Source organism: Diceros bicornis, chromosome 16, assembly GCF_020826845.1.
Source record: "Diceros bicornis minor isolate mBicDic1 chromosome 16, mDicBic1.mat.cur, whole genome shotgun sequence".
In the NCBI taxonomy this organism is placed as follows: Eukaryota; Metazoa; Chordata; class Mammalia; order Perissodactyla; family Rhinocerotidae; genus Diceros; species Diceros bicornis.
In genome coordinates, this window is record NC_080755.1 from 10,990,482 (window position 1) to 11,017,506 (window position 27,025).

Consider the following 27,025-nt stretch of genomic DNA (forward strand, 5'->3'; position numbering starts at 1 on the left):
TCTGGGAAGGAAATGTATAAAATAGCATGGAACATCTTGTCATACCAGAAAGCAGAGTATCCAAGATTACTAAATTGTATAAAAAGGACTCAGAAGCCAACTCAAAGAGGCTACCACTGGTCAAAGATGGAAGAATTTGATCATCAATAAGAATAATAGCTGTGCAGGCCAGCCTCGGTGGCCTAGTGGTTAAGTTTGGCATGCTCTGCTTTGGCGGCCAGGGTTCAGTTCCCGGGCACAGACCTATACCACTCATCTCTCAGTGGCCATGCACTGGTGGCAGCTGACATACAAAATAGAGGAAGATTGGCAACAGATGTTAGCTCAGGGCAAATCTTTCTCAGCAAAAAAAAATAAATAAATAATAGCTGTGATGGATTGCACGTCAAATATTCTGAATTCCATGAACATATAAATGATAATTAATAAAACCCTCAGCAACAAACAATCACATAGAGACAGATTGGATTGGTGGTTACCAGAGGGGACGGGGGAAGGGAGCAGGGAGGAGGACAAAAGTGGTGATTAGGCACATGCATGTGGTGATGGATTGTAATTAGTTTTTGGGTGGTGACCATGATGTAACCTACACAAAAATTGAAATGTAATGATGCACACCTGAAAATTTATGTAACGTTATAAACCAATGTTACTGCAATAAAATAAATAAATAAAACCCTTGTTAGTCACCTTTAGAGGTTGTTAGGGAACCAACTTATTATTTTGAAAATTGGCAAATAAGCAGAAAGAATATTCATTCTGCCTTTTCCATATAAACGACGACTCAGGGTAACCAAATAGTTTTGGACAGATTTCTCTTTATAAAAGTATTCCAACTAATAAGTGAAAAGGGAATGAGAAAGACTGCAAAATGGTAATCTAATTGAAAAGAAATAATATCAGTAATTATTGTGGCATCACAAGAGACCAGCAGACTTTATGTGCCTCCTGATGGAAGTTTACACCACCACCTACAAAGCATTCTTGCCAAAAAAAAATCAAACTTCAATCTGATTAAGCCTCTAGCTCTAACTAATCCATCTATTTACAGGAAGTCTAGGGAGCATAGAAACATTTGATAACACCATACGGATGCAATCAGCAAAATCCAGCTTGTGGGGATATTCTATAGGACAAATCATGTAATTTCTTCAACAGATAAATTGCAAATTAAAGAAAGGAGGAGGCAGGAGGGAAAACTTAAATAGACTTGATAAATAATAACCAATTACAATATGTGGACCTCATGCAGATCCCGATGAAAAGAAAGAAATTGTAAAACTGTGTGTGTATATTTGAGATAATTAGGAAAATTTGACCTCTTACTCTATAGTTGATGACATTAGGAATTATTATTCATGTTTTTAGATATGATAGCATCACGGTTTTTTTTTAAAAACTCGTATTTTAGACATATGTGCTGAAATATTTACCTGTGAAAATCAGGTATCTTGGATTTGCTATAAAATAATCCTGGAGGGTGAGGCTTGAGTGGGTAAGGATGTAGATAGAACAAGATTGGCCATGAATTGATAATTGTTAAGTAATGGGTACATGGTGATTCATTGTACTGTTCACTTAGTTTTGTATATGTTTGAAATTTTTCATAGAAAAAATTAAAATATGTAGAAGTATCCAGAGTAATCTTTTGTCATAGTAATACTATTGTTAGAAATTTTTCAGAGATAATTTTTTAAATTGAGATATAATTGACATTTTGTTAGTTTCAGGTGTACAACATCATGATTTGATATATGTATATATTGCAAAGTGATCATCACAATAAGTCTGGTTAACATCCATCACCACATATAGTTACCATTTTTTTGTCTTGTGATGAGAACTTTTAAGATCCTCTCTCTTAGGAACTTTCAAATATATAATACAGTGTTATTCACTATAGTCACCATGCTGTACATTACAACTCCAGGACTTATTTATTTTATAACCGGAAGTTTGTACCTTTTGACCCCCTTCACTCATTTCGCCCACCCCACCCCCTGCCTCTGGCAACCACCAGTCTGTTCTCTGTACAAAGAGAAAATTTTTAAAAGAAGAAAATGTTGCATAGATACATGAAGATGTGTACTGCATTATTTATGCTATTCTAAAGCTAGAAATAAGTGACTCACAAATGAATAGTATATCAACTAGATGGACTATTATATAGTCTTTAAAATTATAATTATGTGGGTTATGTAGCAATATGGGAAATTTTCATTTTAATAAATGCCAAAAAGACTACCCAAATCTGCATATACTGGCATATGGATAAATAAGAAACTGGTGTTTTGAAATAGTGTGTTAATGGTGTGATTCAGGGTAAACCATTTGGCTTCAGAAATTCCATTCCTCTTGTTTTTTAGTATTTGTATAATAAATAAAAGATTGTAAAATTTTAGCATCGCTATATTAAGTATGTTATTGCCCATGAATGGCTTTATAAGTTATGTTTTCAGTGTTAATTCATACTTTCAAACAAAATCTGGCATGTTTCTGCAAATATAAGGATATAATTTACAAATAATAAGTCCTGCTCATAAAAAACTATCAGGTTTTTAGTTTACCATGTAATGTCAGAATTTGCATGCTATCTTGAAAACTCCTCAGGAGAAAAACTTAAGAAAAGAATAGTACTATAGAATGTGATTAAAAATAGGAACAAGCTTTCAAGCTAGATTAATCCAGTGCAGAGTATGTCTTCGTTTTCAAAATGCACATGTATTACGGCTACAGGATAAGTCTATTATTTTCATTTATGTATAAATTTGACCTAGGTTTAATAGAGTATATTCAAGGGAAGCCAAACTGTTTGTTTGAGCTTGTCGGTTATTAAATTAAGATCTCTGTTAACATAGGTTAGTTGGGTGTACATTGTTCTTCAGTCAAATTAGAGTGACTCCAAAGAAACTGTAATTCTCTGTACTTCAGAATGTTGTGTTCTCTGCGTTTTGAAATTGCTGGAAACATGCTAATTTTCTCACTGATTTAGGCAAAAAATTTAGTAATTTATTCTGGTAATATGATCCTGAATTTAGTGAACATTACCTTTGTGCAGTTTTTTCTTTTTTTAGTTATTAATTTCTTATGACAAATACACGATTACCAATAGGCAAAATATTTTGATTATAGTTTAAAATAATATTCTACTTAGGTTTTTGCGAATAAAATTCTAAGCTTTGTTTGTGAACTGAATATTTTTTAAAACATTTGAATTTCAGCAGCTGAGAATAAATCATGGGGAAATACTGGAGTCTAGTATTATCAACAAAGCACTGTGATGTGATTAATTCTAAATATCTCAGAAGATATTTTTATTATGCCGTTTTCTCTTTTGTGGTGATAGAATTTACACACATTGCAATATGTGTCACTAAACAAAGGATGACTTGAATTGCTAAAGGCTTTGTAATTTAGAGTTTAAACAAAAACTGTATTCTCAATTGTGTTGAGAGGAAAAGTTTTAGGAAAAACTTTATGGTCTCTTACTGTGTAGTATCTTGACACTAATTAGGGTAAAAGGCCAATGGATAATAAATAGAATTTCTGAGTTACTGGCATACATCTTTGATTTGATATTAAAGATTTTTCTCCTAGTTGGTGCATTGCTTCAAAATACAGATGCTAACTTATTTAACAAAATTAAAAGTAAAAATGTTTCAAAATGTTAGCAAGTATTGTAGCCTTTTTCTAATCACATCTATCTAGTTAAGTTTTACTGATAATTTCAAGTTTTGTTGAAAATATATAACAAGGTCCTATGTGTTTAATGAAATTTTTCAGAAATTTTATTAGGATTCTAGCAATATTATTAATGATTCTATACAGGGAATCCAGATAATGGAGTTGTCAGATTGACTTTTAATTGATGTTTAGGGTTCCAAGAGTCGGGATTGAAACTTTAAGGAAAGATCTGGAAAATATATAAAAAGAAACAAATGGAAATTTGAGAACCAAACATAAAATAACGGAAATAAAAGTTTAGGGTGTGAGTTTAATAGACTAGATAGAGCTGAAGAGAGAATGAGTGAAGTGGAATGTCATCAGTAGAGAATACTCAGAATGAATCACAGAGACACGAAAAGAATAAGAAGTACAGAATAGAAGGTAAGATACAAAGGCAGTACATGTAATTCAAGTCCTAAATGGAGAGCAAAGAAGAGAGAGGATGGAAGAATATTTGAAGACATACTAAGAATTTTCCAAAACTATGAAAACACTGTGCCACAGATTCAAGAAGCCCCACAAACTAAGAGCAAGGTAAATAAAATGAAAAATAATCTAGTTTAATTATCGTTAAACTGCTGAAAACCACAAACAGAAAATCCGAAATCAACTAGAGGAAAACTAGACTGCATCTGACTTCTCAACAGAAATAATGGAAGCTAGAAGACAGAATGGAATGAATGGTATCTTTAAAGTTCTAAAATAGAACCTAAAATTCTTTACCTAGTGAAATATCTGTCAAGATTAAAGGTAAAGTAGATCTTGTTTTCTGACAAAAATAAGAATGGCCTAGAGTAGGAGTTGAGGGGTCATCAGCCTTAGGTGGCATTTAAAGCTATTTAAATCTAAAGTAGAGAAGATCAGCTAAAGTGAGTAGAGAGAAACTCAAAGATCCAAGATTGAACCCTAAACACTCCAACATTTTGGTTTAACTTAAAAATTTTTTCATACAACAAGGGAAGGTAGGTTAAGTAAGAGGTTACGTAGCCCAGTCCTCTCCTTTTAGAAATAAACTGAAACCCAGCAATGTTACATAAATTGTCCAAGATCATATAACTTCATGTTAATAGATATGGGACACAACCTGCTCCTTCTAATTGTGTTCCTCTACCCACATAGTCTCCTTTTTTTGGTAACTGTAAAAATGATTTTGTTGCATTCTTACTGTATACCATGCTCTAAGCTTGGGCCTTTTAATAACATTATTTCCTTTAATATAAAAGTAATATACATTCATTCTAGAGTAGAATGTATAAGAACTTGGGCTCTAGAGTTAGACTGCCTGGATTCAGTTCCAATTCTGCTGGCTAGATGTATGACCTTGGATAAATTATTTAGCTGTTTTAAATCTCAATTTTCTAATCTCTGAATTAGGCTATTGTAAGGATTAGGTGTGATGATGCATAGAAACACAAAGAACAAAATAAATATCAAGCAATTCATTGACACTGAAATAACCTCTAGGATTATTTCTCCTCTGTGGGATTATTTCTCCTGTGTCTCTGGAGACTTTGTTGAATTTCATTGTTCTTTGTTAAATTTTTCAAACATTTTTAAAATTGTGGTAAAATACACATGAAATTTACCGTTTTAACCATTTCAGTGTACAATTTGGTGGCATTAAGTACATTCATGATTATTGTCAACCATCAGCACTGTCTAGTTCCAGAGCTTTTTTATTACCCCAAATGGAAACCCCATATCCATCACTTCCCATTCTTCCTCCTTCAGCCCCTGGCCACCACTAATAAGCTTTCTGTCTCTGTGGTTTTGTGTATTCTGGGTATTTCATATAAATGGAATCATACAGTATGTGACCTTTTGTCTGGCATCTTTCTCTTTAGCATAATGTTTTTAAGGTTCATCCATGTTGTAGCATGTGTCAGTACTTTATTCCTCCTCCATTGTATGGATATACAATATTTTGTTTATGCATTCATTAGTTTAGAACATTTGAATTGTTTCCACCTTTTGACTACTATGATAGAGCTAGTATGAACATTCGTGTACAAGTTTTTGTTTGAACACCTACTTTCAGTTCTTTTGGATATATACCTAGGAGTGGAATTGCAGGATCACATGGTAATTCTATGTTTAACTCTTTGAGGAACCACCAAACTGTTTTTCACAGTAGCTGTACCATGTTATATTTCTACCAGCAATTCACAAGGGTCCCAATTTCTCCACATTCTTGCCAACACTTATTTTCCATTTTTTGTTTGTTTTTATAGCCATCCTTGTAGGTGTGAGTGGTATCTCATTGTGGTTTTGATTTGCATTTCCCTAATGAGCAATGACGGTTGAGCATATTTATATGTGAAAATGTCTGTTCAAGTCAATTTTTTTTTTTTTTTTTTTTTTTTGTGAGGAGATCAGCCCTGAGCTAACATCCGCCAATCCTCCTCTTTTTTTGCCGAGGAAGACGGCCCTGGGCTAACATCTGTGCCTATCTTCCTCCACTTTATATGGGACGCCTCCACAGCATGGCTTACCAAGCAGTGCGTCGGTGCGCGCCCGGGATCCGAACCAGCGAACCCCGGGCCGCCGCAGCGGAGCGCGCGCACTTAACCACTTGCGCCACCGGGCCGGCCCCTCAAGTCAATTTTTTAATTGAGTTTTTTGTCTTTTTTAAGAGTTCTTTATACATTCTGCATACTTGAGCCTTATCAGATATATGATTTGCAAATATTTTCTCTCCCTTTATGGATTGTCTTTTCCCTCTCTTGATAGTGTCCTTTGATGTACAAAAATTTTTAACTTTGATGAAGTCTAATTTACCCATTTACTTATTGTTGTTGCTTATGCTTTTGATTTCACATGTAAAAAACCATCACCAAGTCCATGACTATTAAAGTTTACACCTGTGTTTTCTTCTAAGAATTTTATGGTTTTGGCTTTTATATTTAGGTCTCTGATCCATTTTGAGTTAATACTTATATATGGTGTGAGATAGGGGTACAACTTCATTTTTTTGCATGTGGATATCCAGTTTTTCCAGCATTATTTGTTGAAGAAACTATTCTTTCCCTACTTAGTGGTCTGGGCACTTTGTCAAAAATCAGTCAACCATAGATGTTTGGGTTTATTTCTGGACTCTCAGTTCTATTCCATTGATCTATATGTCTGTCCTTATACCAGTACCACACTGTTGTGATTTCTGAATTTCGTAGTAAGTTTTGAAATTTGGAAGTGTGAGTCTTCCAACTTTGTTCTTTTCAAAATTGTCTCAGCTATTTGGGGCCCCTTGCAATTCCATATGAATTTTAGGATCAGCTTTTCCATTTCTTCAAAAAAGCCATAGGGATTTAGTTAGGGATTGCATTCAATCTCTAGATCACTTTGTGTAGTATTGCTCTTTTAACAATATTAAGTCTTCCAACTCATGAATACAGGATGTCTTTCCATTTATTTAGGTCATCTTTAGTTTCTTTCAGCAATGTTTTATAGTTTTCAATGTGTAAGTCTTGCACCTCCTTGGTTAAATTTATTCCATAGTGTTTTATTTTCTTGATACTATTGTAAATGGAATTGTTTTCTTAATTTTGTTTTTTTTTAAATTTTGTTTTCTGATTGTTCATTGGTACTGCATAGAAATACAACTTTTTTGTGTAGATCATCTATCCCACAACTTTGCTGAAATTGCTTATTAGCTCTAATAGTTTCTGTGGATTCCTCTGGATTTTCTATATATAAGATCATGTTATATGCATTTTTAAAAAGACTTTTAGACCTAGTTATCACCTTTATACCACTGTTTTTCAAGTTGCAGGTCACAGCCTATTAATGAGTTGTGAAATCAATCAAATGTGTAAGTTTTGTGGAATTTTTGTGTGTAAAACATATACATGTGCATATGTTTGAGTCCTTATATAAAATATATTTCCTACTGTGAATTACAGTCAAAAAATTTATGACATATTTCACATGTAATTGGAGTATAAAATTATGGGATTAGTTAGATAAAGGTGAAAGCGCTAGCAGTTCCTTTTCATTTCTTTGGAAATGGTAATTCTATATTGGAAGCTGTTTTCTGTGTACAAAAATAATTGAGCAAAAATATGCTTTCTGTTCATTGGTAGCTCTGTGAATAATAAGCTTGCAAGATTTTTGCTTTTAATGCTTCCTGATGAATCAATTCTTAACCTGTTTTTGGCACTGTGGAGAAAGTTTCTTACTAAAACTCAAAATATTTTCTTGAGAATGTATTTTATTAAAGATAGTAATCTACTAAATTACGTACGACACTTATTACAAATGGAAATAACAAAAAGCCACATTATGAAGGATATTACAATCTACAAAGATATCTTTTACTCTCCAATAGATAAAAATTATTGTAATATAATAAATGTATATTTTCAGTAATTGTATTAATGTCAAATTTACTGAATATAGTAGAGAATTAAAGGAGAACTTACAGCTTTTTAATGCAAATGAAATACCTTAAAACATAACTATTGTACATGGATACAAAATTATTATTTTATAAAAAGATAAAATTATTCCTGTGCATTAGATTCTTGATAGGATGTCTTTCCAGTCTAATAAATTAAATGGTGGTGTTTTTTCTAAGTTGTTCTGCGTGATGTTAAATTTAAATTGCATCTTTTACCCACAAGTAGTTTTGTGGGGATTATGGACTATGTATAGTAAAGGACATTAGGACTGGAGGTATCATCAGTGGGGTCATGTTGCCCCCTGCCCTCTTTCCTCCACTCTCCATCTACTGATGAGGCATCTTCCCAGTGGTCCACATGTCTTCCTGACATTCTTTTTACTACATTACACAATTCAACATGTACTGAAATGAGCCTGGGCTTCAGAATCCAATAGGACTGTGTTGACTTCTCCTTATCCCTCATGTCAACTTTATGACTGTGGACAAGTCATTTGACTGCTCTTAGCCTCAATTTCCTTTGCTATAAAATGAGGATAATTCTGGGTTACATTGAAGAGTAAATGATATTATGCTGTTTGTATGACATGTTAAATATAGTGCCTGGCATGATAAATACTCAATAAATGGTAACTACTAAAATACCCGAGTTATGATTAGTACTCAATAAGTGGTAGTTCTCTTTCTGCTCCCAACCAAAACTTTTACGTATATCCTATCATTTTCAAATAGAAGCTACCCGCTTCTAGTAAGCTCGTCTGTGCTGTTGGGTATTTCTTAGTGGACCACTTTTTCCGTATAATTTTGTGAACTTTACTGATGGTCTTGTGATGCATCGTTAAGCTTTGGATGATGGAAATTGCAGAGTTGCCCTGCTGTCTGATATGAAAGTACACATATACTAGGTGTGTCTGTTTTTAAGGTGCAAAAAACCCACAAATAATAAACAAGCACCATTATTTTATTTTCTTCTGTAGTTATGTGCTGCTCATCTCCCAACTGAATCAGAGGCACCAAATCATTATCAGGCAGTATGTCGTGCACTGTTTGCAGAAACAATGGAGCTGCGTACATTTCTGACTAAAATTAAGAGTGCAAAGGAGGTAAGTACTCCTACTTCCATATTTATTGGCATTGTGAAAGATAAACCTGAGTTTACAACACTGTCCATCATGTTATTTAAAGTATTTATTACCATCCTTCTGATGAGTGCTGAAAATCATTCAGGAAAGAAGCAAGTTAGGCAAAATTAAATCTATTCTTTAAAATATAAGTTTGTAAATCCATTTTATAAAACAAAAAGTTTCATAAAGCTTCCTTATAAATGAGAAATAAATAATACTGAATTGGTTTAAAAAATTTCCCATGTGACTTGCTTTTCACCCTCTTTCTGCCACTCTTTTGTCCGTTTTAAAACATATTTGTACCTCTTTCAGGAAAGGATAAGGACTCAGGAAGGAGGCTACACATCTGATAATTTAATTATTTTATAGCGGATTTGATTAAATATTTAAAGGAGGAGATGTGAATTAATATTCGGATAATCCAAAATCTCATTTTAGCTATTTTATTTAATTATTAGTTGTCATTGTCTATGAGTTAAAAATGTTGTATGTAGAGTCCAAAGAGAATCATTCTAATTTATTTACAAGATGAATTGCCATATTTTACACTACACAGATGGTTGTGAAGATTCATGAGATCTATATAAAGCAGTACAGCATCTGGCACACAGTAAGAGCTCAGTACATGATAGTTAGTGGGTATCATTTCTTTTATGACTACAGTACAGAGTTTATCTGAAACACTAGTTTAAAACTTAGGATAACACACAGTTTGGGGAGGGACCACATGTAGGATGTGTAAGGGAGGAAGGAAAATACTAACCTATATTAACCAAATAAGACTAATTAGCTCTGGTAATAAGTAAGTGACAGATGTCTCAGCCAGATCACCCTTAATAAATCACCTTAAGTAAATCCATTTTATATGTATGAATAAGAGCTCTAAGCATTCCTCTTCAGTCTAGCCAGGATACTTCTTATAGTCTGTCTTTTTATGTTAGACCAGTGAAAAGCTATGTCTGTTTTTTTTAGGATTTTATAGAATTTGACCCAAGAGGAAAATCCTCAATAGGGTGGAAAAGGGTGAACTATATGTTGTTTGAAGAATAATTGTAAATACGTCGTGGACTAGCTTTTCCTTCTGGACAGAACCAGGTGATGTAGGATGTGATTAAAAGCTTCAGAGTAAACATTCGAAAGCATATCCTCAATTAAGATTTAATAAATAGTAGAAAATATTACTTTTTTTTTTGGCTATTTTTTAAAAAATTTTTATTGATGTCCTAATAGTTTATAACATTGTGAGATTCCAGTTGTACGTTATTACTTGTCAGTCACCCTATAAATGTGCCCCTTTACCCCTTGTGCCCACCCCCACTCCTTTCCCCCTGGTAACCACCAAACTGTTCTCTCTGTGTGTTAGTTTATATTCCACATATGAGAGAGGTCATACAGTGTTTGTCTTTCTCTGCCTGGTTTGTTTCACTTAGCATAATACCCTCCAGGTCCATCCATGTAGTTGCAAATGGGACGATTTTGTCTTTTTTTATGGCTGAGTAGTATTGCATTGTATATATATACGACATCTTCTTTATCCACTCATCTATTGATGGACACTTGGGTTGCTTCCACGTCTTGGCTGTAGTGAATAATGCTGTAATGAACATAGAGGCGCACAAGCCTCTTTGGATTGCTGATTTCAGATTTGTTGGGTAGATACCCAGAAGTGGGATAGCTGGATCATAAGGTATTTCTACTTTTAATTTTCTGAGGAATCTTCATACTGTTTTCCATAGTGGCTGCACTAGTTTGCATTCCTGCCAGCAGTGAATGAGGGTTCCCTTTTCTCCACAGTCTCTCCAGCATTTATTTTTTGTCTTGGTGATTATAGCCATTCTCATGGGTGTAAGGTGATATCTTAGTGTAGTTTTGATTTGCATTTCGCTCATGATTAGTGATGTTGAATATCTTTTCATATGCCTGTTGGCCATCTGTATATCTTCCTTGGAAAAATGTCTGTTCATATCCTCTGCCTATTTTTTCATCGGGTTATTTGTTTTTTGTGGTTCAGATGTGTGAGTTCTTCTTCTTTTTTTTTTTTGTGAGGAAGATCAGCCCTGAGCTAACATCCATGCCAATCCTCCTCTTTTTGCTGAGGAAGACCAGCTCTGAGCTAACATCTATTGCCAATCCTCCTCCTTTTTTCCCCCAAAATCCCAGTAGATAGTTGTATGTCATAGCTGCACATCCTTCTAGTTGCTGTATGTGGGACGCAGCCTCAGCATGGCTGGAGAAGCGGTGCATTGGTGCGCGCCCGGGATCCGAACCCAGGCCGCCAGTAGCGGAGCGCACGCACTTAACTGCTAAGCCATGGGGCCGGCCCTGAGTTCTTTATGTATTATGGAGATTAACCCCTTGTCGGATATATGGTTTGCAAATATTTTCTTCCAGCTGGTGGGTTGTCTTTTCCTTTTGATCCTGATTTCGTTTGCCTTGCAGAAGCTCTTTAGTCTGATGAAGTCCCACTTGTTTATTTTTTCTTTTGTTTCCCTTGTCCGAGTAGACATGGAATTCGAGAAGATCTCTTTATGACCAATGACGAATAATGTGCTGCCTACATTTTCTTCCAGGGGTTTTATAGTTTTAGGTGTCACCTTCAGGTCTTTGATCCATTTTGAGTTAATTTTTGTGTATGGCAAAAGAAGATGTTCTACTTTCATTCTTTTGCAAGTGGCTGTCCAGTTTTCCCAGCACCGTTTATTGAAGAGACTTTCCTTTCTCCATTGTACGTTCTTTGCTCCTTTGTCGAAGATTAGATGCCCATAGATGTGAGGTTTTATTTCTGGATTTTCAGTTCTGTTCCATTAATCTGTGTGTTTTTGTACCAGTCTCATGCTGTTTTGATTACTATCGCTTTGTAGTATGTTTTGCAGTCAGGGATTGTGTTGCCTCCAGCTTTGTTCTTTTTTCTCAGGATTGCTTTAGCTATTCGGGGTCTTTTGTTGCCCCATGTGAATTTTAGGATTCTTTGTTCTATTTCTGTGAAGAATGTCATTGGGATTCTGATTGGGAATGCATTGAATCTGTAGATTGCTTTAGGTAGTGTGGACATTTTAACTTTGTTTATCCTTCCAATCTACGTGCATGGGATATCTTTCCATTTCTTTATGTCATCATTGATTTCTTTCAATAACGTATTATAGTTTTCATTGTATAGGCCTTTCACCTCCTTGGTTAAATTTACTCCCAGATATTTTATTCTTTTTGTTGCAATTGTAAATGGGATTGTCTTCTTGAGTTCTCTTTCTGATAGTTCATCATTAGAGTATAGAAATGCAACTGATTTTTGTAAGTTGATTTTATACCCTGCAACTTTGCTGTAGTTGTTGATTATTTCTAATAGTTTTCTGATGGATTCTGTATGGTTTTCTATATATAAAATCATGTCATCTGCAAACAGTGAGAGTTTCACTTCTTCATTGCCTATTTGGATTCCTTTTATTCCTTTTTCTTGCCTAATTGCTCTGGCCAGAAGTTCCAGCATGATGTTGAATAACAATGGCGAGAGTGGGCACCCTTGTCTTGTTCCTGTTCTCAGAGGGATGGCTTTCAGTTTTTCCCCATTGAGTATGATGTTGGCTGTGGGTTTGTCATATATGGCCTTTATCATGTTGAGATACTTCCCTTCTATACCCATTTTGTTGAGAGTTTTTATCATAAATGGATGTTGGATGTTGTCTAATGCTTTCTCTACATCTATTGAGATGATCATGTGGTTTTTATTCCTCGTTTTGTTAATGTGGTGTATCACATTGATTGATTTGCAGATGTTGAACCATCCCTGTGTCCCTGGTGTAAATCCCACTTGATCATGGTGTATGATCTTTCTAATGTATTGCTGTATTTGATTTGCCAATATTTTGTTGAGGATTTTTGCATCTATGTTCATCAACGATATTGGCCTCTAATTCTCCTTCTTTGTATTGTCCTTGTCTGGCTTTGGTATCAGGGTGATGTTGGTCTCGTAGAATGTGTTGGGAAGTGTTCCATCTTCCTCTATTTTTTGGAATAGTTTGAGGAGGATAGGTATTACGTCTTCTTTGAATGTTTGGTATAATTCTCCAGAGAAGCCATCTGGTCCTGGACTTTTATTTTGGGGGAGGTTTTTGATTACTGTTTCAGTGTCTTTACTTGTAGTTGGTCTATTCAGGTTCTCTATTTCTTCTTGATTCAGTTTTGGGAGGTTGTCTGAATCTAAGAATTTTATCCATTTCTTCTAGATTGTTCAATTTGTTGGCATATAGTTTCTCATAGTATTCTCTTATAATCCTTTGTATTTCTCTGGTATCTGTTGTGATTTCTCCTCTTTCATTTCTAATTTTATTTGTGCCTTCTCTCTTTTTTTCTTAGTGAGTCTGGCTAAGGGTTTGTCAATTTTGTTTATCTTCTCAAAGAACCAGCTCTTTGTTTCATTGATCCTTTCTACTGTTTTTTGCTTTCAATTTCGTTTATTTCTGCTCTAATTTTTATTATTTCCCTCCTTCTGCTGACTTTAGGCTTTGTTTGTTCTTCTTTTTCTAATTCCGTTAGGTCTAGCTTAAGATTGCTTATTTGAGATTTTTCTTGTTTGTTAAGGTGGGCCTGTATTGCTATGAATTTCCCTCTCAGGACTGCTTTTGCTGCATCCCATATGAGTTGGTATGGTGTATTTTCATTTAGAATATATTACTTTTTAAGGTTGTAATTATCTTCCCCAGCTTGTTAAGATTGAGATTGCCTTCCCCAGAGAAACAAGCATTACTTTTAGGGTGTAAGTACAGTCCTGTGGGGTTAGTAGAGTAAATTAAATGAACTCTTAAAGTCCTTCTGACACAGACATTCTTAGGAACCATTTCTGAGCTTAAAGAACAGCATTAATAGGTTTTTTCCTACTCTACTCCAGTGAGCTTTAAAAAATTTTTTTGCTCTTAATTAAAACTTTGCTTTGCCAGATATGCAAACACATTCTCAGAAAGAGATTTAAACATTATCAAAGTTTATTTAAATTAAAATCTCACAAATAAAAAGTAAAAGAATACTAGTGTCTGGAACTATTGGTGGCTCTGTGGCAATGCTGACAGAGACTGTCCAGGCCCTGACCAAGGTTGGGGACCTTAAGGTTGGGGTTCCCACCACATGTCACTCTGTCACCCTCTGGCACCACCCCAAATTTAGGTCTGTATAGACACTAGTTCTGTCCTGTTTTCTCATCTCCTACACTATTTCCTTATTTTGTTGATCTCTTCTTAACCCTTTCCGTTCTTCTCTCTAGAAACTCTGCTTCATTTTTAAAATGAACTCGTCAGAACCCCCAGGCTCCTCTCAGAAAACTCGTTTCGCCAAGAGTTGTGCTTTCTCTTGCTTCCCTCCTGTGGGAAGCTGCTCTCTCATGTCTTTATATCTCTGGATGGGGGTGGGTTGATAATATTCTCTCTCTCCTCTACTGCTGCCAAAAAATTATTCTTCATACTTGTACAAAAAGCTTATGCCATCCACTTGTACTATTCTTAAACCCACTGTCACTGTCATCTGCCATCATCATGAGTGATTTTTTTGATAAAAAGAAACTATAGCTTTGTATCCTTGACTTCCCCTCTACTTCATTCCTCTGCTTATCTGAACACACCTTTGTCCTCCTAATAACCCTCAGTCGTTCCACCTTGGAAATCATGGGCTCTTGTTGCACACTTCCTGACTGTAACCCCTGTCCCTCGGGCTCTTTCTCTCACTGCCACCTGCACTAGTCTTCCAGTCCCTAGACTCCTCCGTTTTCTTCCAGTTATCAGCCCTTCCTGAATCCACTTCCTTTCCTACATGGACTAGGTTCAGTCACTTTACCAGGAGTTTGGGTCCACATGTCCAACCTAGGTTATTATACTAGCCTCCCACTTCTCTCCTCATCACTGTAAATTCTCTCCATCAAGTTCATCTTCCACACTGTCAGCGAATGATTCTTGTAGATCACAGATCTGACCTGGAGAGTCTAGCTCCAGGCCCAAACCTGCATGTGATCTTTCAGGCCTGACCACAGGCTAGCTTTCTCTGGCAGGCCTCGGGGGAAGGCTGTCCTCCCCACACTTGACTTGGTGCACAGCCAGTGTACTGCACTCTGTGATTTTCTGCAGGGATTGCGAGGACTCAGAACTCCCCCAGTGGGCTGTCCATGTTCCTGTGTGCATCTGCATTCCTAGCCCAGGCACCTCCACTTGAAGAACCTTGGCTGAGGCACTTTCCTACACTCTGACTCAGAACTTTCCATTCCTAGCCTTCCCTCTCTCCTTCCCACAGGCCCTCAGGTCCATAAAATGGCAGGAGCCCTTTGTCTAGTGCTCCTCAGTAGTGAGATTTCCCCCACCTGTACTGCATGTCACCTGACCCTACCCCAGGGCCTTTCTGTGGGGAAAAATGGAACAAGGGGAGCAAAACATCCTTTTGGCCTCTTGTTTGCACTGTTGCAGTAAGTGAATAAAGGCTTGGTTGTTATTTTCAGTTTGGCTCATCCTACCTGACCACCAGACACCTGGCAACAGAGCCATGCTGCTTCCGTGATTAATATGGCTCCCCATCAGCTATAAACTTAAAACTCCATTGTATTTCACACAAGGCCCTTCATGGTATTTCACTGACTTTATTCTCCTTTTCAGCACTACCTTCTTTGCATTTTACACTATCTCATCAAAATTACTTATAGTTTCTGAGTACATCATGCTATTCTATATCTGTGACCCTTGCACATTCTATTCTTTCTGCCTGGAATCTCTTCTCTCTTTGTCTGCTTGGTGAACTCCTATTTATCCATCTAAACCCTACTCACATGTTACCTCCTTTGTGAAGTATTAATGACCTCCCTCTACCCCTAACAGAGTTTTATGCCCTCCACTACCTCTGTCTCTTATATATCTTTCAATCTTGCACTTCTCATACTCCATGGTAGTTATTTGCTTACATCTTTGTAATTTTTTGTCCACAACTGGACTAGATGCTTCTTGACATAAATGACTGTGTTTTAAATCATCTTTATAGTAACGATTCTTAAGGCAGTATGTGCACATGGGAAATACTCTAGGAATATTTGTTGAACTGAAATAATTTATACATTGTCTGTGTTTTTCCAGAACTTCAAAGATTTTCTTCTGGTTGAAAGAAGTCAGTTTTGAAAGCACTTCTGACTATTGGAAACATTTTGGCCAAAATGTCTCTAGTAAATATGAGAACTTTTGTGGGGGTCTAGATGAGTAAGGTCTTTGAGTGCTTTTACCATTCTTTAAATTTACGCATAAAAATTCACTTAATAAAAATGAGTCTTGAGAAAGCAAGCTGTAAAATATGTGGAAATCCTGACACTTAAGAACATTCTGTACCATTTAATTACAGATTTTATGCTACATGAATTGCCTGTCAGCACTGAGGTTTAGGACTGACGTCCAAATAGGTTCCATAGGTTCCAAATGGATTTCCTTTTCTCTGCAATGTATGCGACTTTCTTGAAATTATTAGAAATTTTCATACATGTTAGTCCATGTATATATGTTAGTTGTTTTAACCTTTTCTCCAGAGTACTAAATGCACACTAGTAATAAAATACTCTGTGTTAATTTGATCTTTTTTCTAAAGATCTCAAAATATTTTATACATTTTAAGAATCAGACAATCTTTCTTCTATACCTGTGAGTGTATATCAATTGGAATTTTCAAAGTAATAATCTCTGATTCAAGAAGTTAATTAATTATGTGATTATCAATGATGTTTCAAACCACCTTATATCCCTGTGTGTGTGTATAAAATTAGGGTAGAATCTTAGTATCAGAACATTTGAGCTCAGTTGCTGATAATGTTCCTGATTTGATAGACCTAAAGAAAGTACTTTATATTAAATTTCTTATATGCTCAATTGGCAGTTTATTAAAATATAAAACCCATAATCTGTTTCTAGGTGTTAGAGTTGTTCTGTAAAGTGGTAAATACATTTACTAGACCTGGCTACTTTACAAAGCACAAGGCCTTGTAGTTCATCATCTATTTATTTAGAAAGCAAATTCATTTTCATTCTAATCTCTTTTCATGATGTGGTGATTTCCTTCTTAAACAATGAATGAGATCCTGTAAGGTTATTCTCTGAATGATAGAGAAGACTTTAATAAGCCTGCTGTTACTGTATCTCAAAGGCAATTTGATATCCTTGAATGTAAGTACATATTACCGTGTCTCGTAAGCAATCTGATATCCTTGTAGGTAAGTATAGATGGAGGGGCTCTCTAAGATCCATTTAGTGCATCAGGTTGTATGAAAGAAGAGACAGCCTGTGCCCTACTGCCAGTGACCCCCCCACAGCCTAAACCCTACCAGCAAGTATGGCTAGTGAGCATGTGCAGTGGAGAGTGGAGAATTTAGCTTGGCATTTTCAAATGTAACTTTTTTAGTTAGAAAAAAGGAAATTATGTTAATGGTAGTATCCTTTATCCATTGCTGTCTAGGTAGGTTTTGATCATCAGTCCTTGGTTTTGTTGTTACATGAAATTATTTATCAGTTCCTTTAATCCCTGCTGCTTTCCTGTATTATATACCTACAGCTATAAAGTGGCCTCTGTTGCTTACTCCATTTAATCCTCATGAACAATCCTGTGACTCCTACTTTGCAGATTAGTAAAATGAGACTTACAGAGATTAGAGGTTCATACAGAAGTAAGTTCTCAGCACTTCTGGTACCAATGTTTCCATCCTCATTCTGCTGTTCATCCTAGCAAAGGTGCTCTAACCTATTATTGCTGTTTTCCTGTAAGAACAGTCACATACAGTACACTGTATTGGAACAAAGCAGAAGAGAGTTCCTGAACGAAAATGTAGACGTATACTTTGATATAGGCTTCTGAGCGGGATTGGAAGGAAGTATGTGTGAGCTAGAGAGAATTTGGAGTTGGGGAAGAAGAGAGTTCATGAGAGAATGTGTGTGCCTGTATGTGTGCATGTATGTCTGCCTGTCTTGTCTCTCACGCAGGCACACGAATGGGAATGGGATGGGAGGAAGGAAGCTATCATGTTAAGTTGAGGTATGAAATAATACGGAGATGTGAAATGAGAAAAGACAAAAGTGTCATAAAAATGTCAAAGACTGATATAAAATAATTTTAAGACTGGAAAGTCAGTTGATTTTATTCCAGTATGTTCCTGGCATGCTCTAAATCGTTGCCTCTGTGCTGAGAGTGTGTAGTGTGCTTGTCCCCTCCTATTCTTCGGTTAATACCTTGGTTCACAGTAGAGGTATAACTGTATTTACTATAGTAGAAAAACACTTGAAGTATCAGAGAAGTTTAAAAAGAATCTTTCTTTTGAAAGAAGAATCCTTTTTTCAAGCAAATAACTCATTTTAAAGTTTATTTTATATTTAAAATATTAACACTGTTATTTTTTTTTAAATAACACACCGTCATTTTTAAAAACCCCTTTGTTGTTGATGAATCATATTCTTCCACTCATTTTTCATGTAATCTCTTTTTTTTAAAATAATTTTATTTATTTATTTTTTCCCCCAAAGCCCCAGTAGATAGTTGTATGTCATAGCTGCACATCCTTCTAGTTGCTGTATGTGGGACGCGGCGTCAGCATGGCCGGAGAAGCGGCATGTCAGTGTACGCCTGGGATCCGAACCTGGGCCGCCAGCAGCAAAGCGCGCGCAGTTAACCGCTAAGCCACGTGGCTGGCCCTCATGTAATTTCTTAAGTCAAATAGCCTTTGCTAGATTTCTGTTTAGTTATCTTTAAAAGGAGAAGGGGGTGATTAGACCTGCTAAGGTTCCTTCTAGTCATAAAATTCACTGCAGAAAATACAATTCATGTGACTAAATCTTTCTTTTATTCACTCAGTAAGCTTTTCCGCATTTTTGTACCAGTCTTGTTGTGTGTAGGCAAAATGAAAACAGATAAACATTTTAAGTGCACGCCCAGTAAAATTTGCTATGAAGTTATTATATACTATTTTATATTTTATTTTATACTATTTTATATTATATTTTAAATTTGAGATGAATTTTACAGGAAAGCAGTTCAATGTTGTAGGTTGTATAGGAAAGCTCAATGTTGTCAATATTGAGCTATAACACTCAGTATTGACATTACTACTATATTAATGTCAGTATGGTAAAAATTCTGTATTTTAAAATCTAATGGTGAAATTCTTAATACAACAATATTACTTGAATGAACAGTAAAAGTAATTGAGCATTATGAAACATTATATGTTCATATTATTGCAATAAGAACTCTGTATTAGAAGGCATGTAAAACAGATTTTTAAAGTCATAATTTCTCTTTTCTAGGAGATTATGTACTCAAAGTAATGAAAATTTTCTCTCACCTTGTGCTTTCTTGCATTATACATATAAACAACCTCAGAACTAAGGTAGACTATTCCAAACATTTTGATCTGTGAAAGATAAGATGTCTAATATAGTTAAGCCATCTTGGATTTCTTCAAGGCAGGCTCTACAGGTGTGGATTGTCATTTCTGATTATCCGATTATAATGATCTTTGATCTCCTCTCAAGTGTGACTGCACCTGTGGTGCTTAATTAGTTTCTTGTTGACATCTTAAACTCTTATAAATTCTGTCTTCATTCACCCTTTCAGTTATGATTTTTCATTTGCATCTGTTGACCTTAAACAAAAAGACAGCCAGCTATTTCTCCAGCAAACATGGGTTTATTTGGGATCAGCAAAGAATTGCAATTCAGGGTCTGGAACCATGGCAAGCTACGTGCAACTTCCCCCACCACAAGGAGAGAAGAAACTCTTTTATAGAGGGGAAGAGGAAGTTGGGAGGGCTATTGTAAACAAAGAATCCATTGGAAAAATTGAGAGTTTGGTGTGTAGTGGCTTTTCATTGGCTGAGTTGTGACAGGCTCTCATTGGCTGAGTTTCTTGCCAGTCAAGAAGAGGAAGTCTTTTTTCTTCTTCTGCTAGGGTGTGAGAGCTCCCCCTCTTTGGCCTCCCAACTCCAATTTAATGAGGTTCTGTGTATGTCCACATTTTTCCCTTTTGATTGAGATCTTTCTCTGAAAGCATCACTGATCGAGAGTCAGGTTTTTCTGGTTTCAGCAGCCTTTTGTCCCTTGATGCCAGTGAGGACCTTTCTTGGGTGTCATGTCCCATGTCAGAGGGAAAGTGCACAGATTGGAAACCTATTGTGGCCACATTTGAGTTAAAGGAAGGGTAGAAGGGAGAACTCTCAGACACTTTTCTAAAGTCCATATGTTATCAAGATCATAGGCATTTGAAGTGTTACGTCATCATCAAAGGTTTGGCAGACAAACTTCTAACAGGCCTGGTCTGGACATCTTGGGAAAGCTGTCTTATCAGATGTCTTCTGCTTCAACTCTGGGAAATCTTTACTTTTAAGTCACAGGATGATGTGCAGGTTCAGTCAGGGTTTGGTGCTTTCTTTAGGAGTGTCACGTGAATCCAAGAGTCTATTCCTTGGAGCTGTGCGACACAAGGGTCAGTTAGCAGTACCTGATGGGGCCTTTCCAGCGAGGTTGAAGAGAGCCCTTCTAGAGGTATTTTTTCCGATAGACGAAATCTCCAGGTTGCAAGGTGTGATGCTTATGGTCTTTCTCTTCCTGTAGTGCACTGTGAAAAGATTGCTTCACAAAAACGTGGTTATTTTTAATAGAAGCAATTAGGCCTTTGCAATATTAGAATATATCTCCTTTTATCAGCTGTCAAAAGAGGCAGGAGCTAAGTGCATTGGGTGTCCTGTGACTATCTCAAAGGGTAAGAGTTTATGAGTTCCAAAAGGTGTGGAACTGAGATTTTAGAAGGACCAGCAACAATACTTCTGGCCATGGTATTTGAAGAGTCTTTACAAATTTGGCAAATTGAGTCTTAATATAATGACGTTAGTGCATCTGACTAAACCAGAGGATTGAGAGTGGTAAGCTCAGTGAAAGTGGTGTAAAACCTGCTAAACAGCACAGACTTGTCAAAGTATCTAACTAGTAAAATTGGTTCCTCGATCACTATGAAGTTTGAGAGGAGTTCCCCAGGTAGGAATAATCTTTTCCAAAAGGACTTTAGCCACAGAAGAGGCAGTAGCTTGTCTGCAAGGAAAGGCTTCCGTCCAGTGAGAAAACATACAAACCATGGCTAAAACGTATTTATGTCCATGAGACGGGGAAAGTTGTATGAAACCCATTTGCCAAACCTTGAATGGTCCATTAGGCAGTTTAAATTGTCCAAGAGCAGTATGAACAGGCTTCCCTGAATTGTATTGTGAACAAGTGGGACAAGTGAGGTAGACACTTTTTGTGACCTTGTTAATGTTTCCCCACCAATATTGATTCATGAATGCTATCATTTTGTCAGGAGACCAATGGTTTAATGCATGTACAGTGGTTAGGAGTGGGAATTTTAAGAGTCTTTGGTAGGACTGGGTTGTTATTTATTCTGAACCAGAGCCTTCTCTTTTTATCAGACCAACAATTGTTGAATTTATAATCTTGTTTTTCCTTTCCTGAGGTTAATTGTTGGGCTTGTCTAGCCAGTTTTTCTAAGTTGTCATTTGAGGAAATATCCCTTTGGACCATGATAGAGGCTTGGCTGTTGTTGGTTCCTTTAAGAGCTTCATTCCTTGCAGAACTGTCAGCAAGATGATTTCCTTTAGTTTCCAGAGAGTCAAGTTTAGAATGCTCCGGGATCTTAATAATAGCTAAAGTGGCAGGTAGAAGTATGGCATCTAAAAATTTCTGAACATAGGGGCTATTTTTTATTTTATTTCCGCTGGAAGTAAGGGAGCCACGTTGCTTCTGCAACATTCTAAAATCATGAGCTACTTCAAAAGCAAACCTACTGTTAGTATAAATGTTGGTAGTATGCCCTTGGCTGAAGTACAAACCCTTACAAGAGCATATAATTCAGGCTGTTGGGCTGAAGTAGCCATAGATAAAGGTGCTGCCTCAACAATATCAAAAGTAGTTGCAATAGCATACTCAGCACAATATTTGCCATTGTCACCTTTTAAATAAGAACCATCAGTGAACCATGAGAAGCTGGTGTTATCCAAAGGAGTTTCCTGCAGATCATCACAAGGAGTCAGGAGGTGATCCATCAGCATTAAGCAGTTGTGAGGGACTTCTTTGGTAATGGAGGGGAGAAGAGTAGCAGAGTTAAGGTTATTACTGTGAGGAACAGTTAACAAAAGGATTTCATAGGAGGTGAGGCGGCTGACTGAAATATGTTCAGTGTGATGAGAAATCAGGAGGGCTTCTACTGCATGAGGTATAAAATGGTTAAAGGGGATTCCACAAGGATTTTCTCAGTGGCCTTAACCAAAAGAGCAGTGGCAGTAATGGCTCCAAGGCAAGGGGGGTATCCCCGTGTCACAGGGTCTAATTCCTGGATATAATACCCTATGGGTTGATGGTGGTTCGTATGTTTTTGGGTGAGTACCCCAAGGGCATTCCCTTCCTTTTCATATAGAGAAAGGAAAAAGGGAATCTGATAATTGGAATGTCCAAGGGCAGGTGGATTTATCAAACTCTCCTTTAGGGCCTTAAAGGCTATGTCATCCTGTTCTTCCCATAAAATTGGGTCAGGGTTGTTCTTTAATAAACCATACAGAAGTTTGTCCATAAGAGAGAAACTTGGAATCCAGTTTCAGCAATAACCAACTAGCCTGAGAAAACTTTGCAGTTGGTGCTTAGTTTTGGGTTTTGGGAAACTTGGGACACCATGAAGCCTATCTGGATCTAGGTGTAGCTCTTGTTCTGACATAAGATGCCCTAAATATCGAACCTGGGTTTGGGCAAACTGCAATTTCTCCTTGGCAACGTTATGTCCCTGAAAGGCCAATAGCTTTAGCAAGTGGATGCTGACTTCCTGTGAGGAGACTTGGGAGGGAGAGCAAAGAAACAAATTGTCCACATACTGCAGCAAAGTAGAACCCCTAGCAAACTTGATACCATCCAGATCAGCCTTCAGGATTTGTGAAATGTAAGAACAGCTCTCAGTAAAACCCTGAGGTATTACTGTCCAGGTGAATTGTTTTCTTTCCCAAGTGAAGGCGAAAAGGTATTGACTACCTTCATCAACTGGAATACTAAAGAATGCACCACATAAATCAATTACCATAAAGAATTTGCTTCCGGTGGGAATGGACGTTAGTAGTATATGAGAGTTAGGAACAATAGAGTACTGAAAGATAACAGTGTTGTTTATTGCTCGGAAGTCCTAGGCATACCTCTACCCTCAGCCCTTGGGTTTTCTCACAGCTAAAGTAGGAGTATTACAGGTACTAGTACAAGGGATAATGAGGCCTTGAACCTTAGAATCGTCTATTATGGGCTTTATACCTTGAAGGGCTTCTTTACCTATAGGGTATTGACTCATTCTGGGGAGAGATTTTGAGGGATCTATTTGAATATTGATGGAGGTATGCTGTGAATTTCAATATCAGTTGGCGATTTGGCCATAAGGAGGGAGGTAGCTGATTCAATGGGGACAAATGATCAGTGTTTCCAGAATCAGCTCTAGTACCGTCAGAGATGGAGCAAATAAAAGATGCCAAAGGGTCATTTAATTCACCTGATTGGCTGTTTTGATGGCTGCTGTCAAATTCTAGAATCATTTCCCCCTTTTGGGAGAAAAATTCCAGCATGATACTTTTCCAAGAAGTCTCGGCTTAATAAATAAATAGGGGTGGAGGAACTAAGGAGAAAAGGGTGTGTGTGTGTTTCTCAAAGGACCTAAACAAAAGGGAATAGGTTCAGAGACGGGAACCTTTTGAGGTTTATTAGAAATTGTTACTATTTGAACTGTTTTAGTACTCCAGAGCAGGGGCTGCTTTATACTAGTGGGGTTGAGCACCAAGAGTGTGGCTCTGGTGTCAATTAGGACAAAAAGAGATTCATCCCATTCTGAAGAGGTGCTTCTTCAAGTTGATTCAGAAGGAGGATTGGGAAGAGCCCCTGTAGTTCCTCGGAGCCCCATTAGTGAGAATTTGGAGGACAATGGAAAGGCTGGTTAGAGGGCTGAAGGCGCTTGAAGCACTTAAGTTTGTAATAATCCAGGGTCAGTTCCAGTGTCCTGGCTCTTTGCAATAATAACAGAAACTAGGAGGTTTTTGGTTTTATGTAGGGGCCTTCATTTGCTGTCCTTTTTACTAGAAGGAGAAGGTCCAGTTCAGCCCATTAATAAACATAGAGTTAAAGCTACCTTGGTGGAATCAGCATCTGCAGGAAGACCAGAATTTTCTTTAAAACAATGTGAAGTCGACTGTAATAGTCATGAACAGGTTCATCAGGTTTTTGTGCACAAGGCTGAATTTTGTTCCAATCAACAGGCTTTGGGAAAGCCCTAGGAATTGCCTGATGAAGTTGTCTAGTGATTGCCCGAGCCTGATTATACAACAGGTCAGCGGGCTGGTCTCCTGGTTGTAATTCTAGGGACTTGCAGGATTTTCCCAATTAGCAGTTTTCATCCAATGCTTGGCCTGGCCTTCACCGATGAGCATGTGGACTAGCTGATATAAGTCAGGGGAACCAGGTTGATACGTTAGAATGACTGTATTAAATTCCTCAGCAAATTTGTGAGGATATTCAGTTACTTTGGGAAGATATTTGACTATGGCTTGCAGTTCAGCTTTAGTCCAGGGAATATAAGAAATTAAGGGTTTAGCCTTTGGATCCTCAGAAGGCTTAATTTTAAAGAGACAGGTTCTGACAGGTTCAGAGGAAGACGGAGTAGGGAGAGGTTCATGGAAAAGGGGAAGTTCCCTGAGAGAATTAGTGTAGGGGCACAGAGTGTAGAGGAGGTGTCGGCGGTATAGAAGGGAAGGAGGAAGATAGTGCCGGAGGTGGGGCCTGAATACAAGGAGCCAGAGAGGAACATGAGGCTTCGGAAGCCATTTATCTTTCTTTAATTGTTTGTTTGCCTCAGTTAATCTTAAAATTTTATTTTGCAAAGAGGGTAATTTTAGACTCCTGGTAACATTTGGCAGCCTCAAAATACCAATTGACATAGATATTCCATTCAGTTTTGGAAATTGCAGAACTATGGTTGTCGCGTTCAGTTTTAGGAAGAGAAAATTGGGAAAGTTCAAAAGTTCCCCACAATGGCCACTGGTGTTCTTTTTTTTTTTTTTTTTGGTGAGGAAGATTGGCCTTGAGCTAACATCTGTTGCCAGTCTTCCTCTTTTTGCTTGAGAAAGATTGTCCCTGAGCTAATATCTGTGCCTATCTTCCTCTATTTTGTATGTGAGACACCACCACAGCATGGCTTAGGTCCATGCCCAGGATCCAAACATGCAAACCCCGGGCCACCGAAGCGGAGCGCACAAACTTAACCGCTGTGCCACTGGGCCAGCCCCAGCCATTGATGTTCTAATTACTTTTGGTTAAATTGATCCATTTAGTTAGAAATGCACAGTGGGAATGACAGTGGTTTTTAAACATGAAATCAGCTAGAGTCCCTGTAGGGGGGACACCGTCAAAATATTTAGATAATTGGGATCTCATTTCTCAGAGGTTTTTCTTTAGAGTGAAAGAATAATTCTGAAACAGCTTGCAACTCAAACAGCTTGAACAGCTCAAACAGCCTGCAGGCTTAAAACCGGGCAGTTCCAATAGAACAGTCTGATTTCATTAAGGTAGACCAAAAGTTGAATCAACGCAGTTCCAAGCAGCAGTCCAGTTCCAAATGGAATCAGACTGAAGGTTGATCAATGCAGTTCCAAGGGACAGTCTGCTCTCAAGGGAGTCAGGTCAAAGGCTGGACTGGCACAGTTCTAAGGAAACAGTCCGAAAGTTGGACCGAAGGCTAGCACAGTTTCAGTAGAAACAGTCCGATTCCAAAAGGAATTGAACTGAAGGCTAGTAGAGTTCCAAGAAACAGCCTGATTCAAAAAGTCAGGCCAAAATGCCGCCCGAGTACTCACAGACAAACAAGACCTTAACCAGAAAAGGATGAAACCTTAAAACAGATCTCAGGGGCCGGCTCCCTGGCTTAGTGGTTAAGTGCGCACGCTCCGCTACTGGCGGCCTGGGTTCGGATCCCGGGCGTGCACCGGCGCACCACTTCTCCAGCCATGCTGAGGCGGCGTCCCACATACAGCAACTAGAAGAATGTGCAACTATGACATACAAGTATCTACTGGGCTTTGGGGGAAAAAAGGAGGAGGATTGGCAATAGATGTTAGCTCAGAGCTGGTCTTCCTCAGCAAAAAAGAGGAGGATTAGTATGGATGTTAGCTCAGGGCTGATCTTCCTCATAAAACAAAAAAGAAAATAAAACAGATCTCACATAAGCCTGGAGAGCCTCAAACTCAAAGAGGGCAGAACCTCGGATCCAGGTGAAAGACTTACCCTCAAACTCCAAGGTCAGCAAGAAAAGCAGCGAGCTTTAGGGGCTGTTTTGTGGGTACTGCACCTGTTTGCTCACCAGCCTTGGAGTCCTCAGGGGTCTTCTCTGGATCCCCATACGGGCCACCAAAATATTGACCTTAAATATTGACCTTAGACAGCCAGTTATTTCTCTAATGAATTAGAGAATGCGTGGTTCAGGTATTATAGATTTGATTTCTTACCACCTATCTTGAATTTTGTTGCCCGGACACTCTTGACTTGTCTCCGGAATGCAGAGCCTCCTCATGTTCTCAGTGCCCATGCCTTCCTCATGCAGTGGTCCGGCATCTGTTGCCTGGGCTGTGGCAGAGCCTTCTAATGTTATTTACCTTTTCACATGCAGTCTATCCTCTGGTGTTACGCCCCTATGTAAAGATGTTGTCGACTCTTTCACACTTGTAGGTGGAAAG

At 37.5% G+C, this 27,025-nt stretch overlaps 1 protein-coding gene across 5 annotated transcripts in view; it reads left to right on the forward strand.

Moving 5' to 3' along the window:
* The window catches only part of SPIRE1 (spire type actin nucleation factor 1), a 242,050-nt gene that overhangs the window by 108,576 nt on the left and 106,449 nt on the right, over window positions 1-27,025 (forward strand). For all 5 annotated transcript variants that reach the window (XR_009222388.1, XM_058556762.1, XM_058556764.1 and 2 more), the window contains one exon: window positions 9,100-9,225. Coding sequence is in view for 4 of the 5 variants with exons in the window: in XM_058556762.1 (XP_058412745.1) it covers window positions 9,100-9,225 (126 nt within the window). In the remaining variant the exon portion in view is untranslated. The remainder of the gene's footprint in view (window positions 1-9,099; window positions 9,226-27,025) is intronic.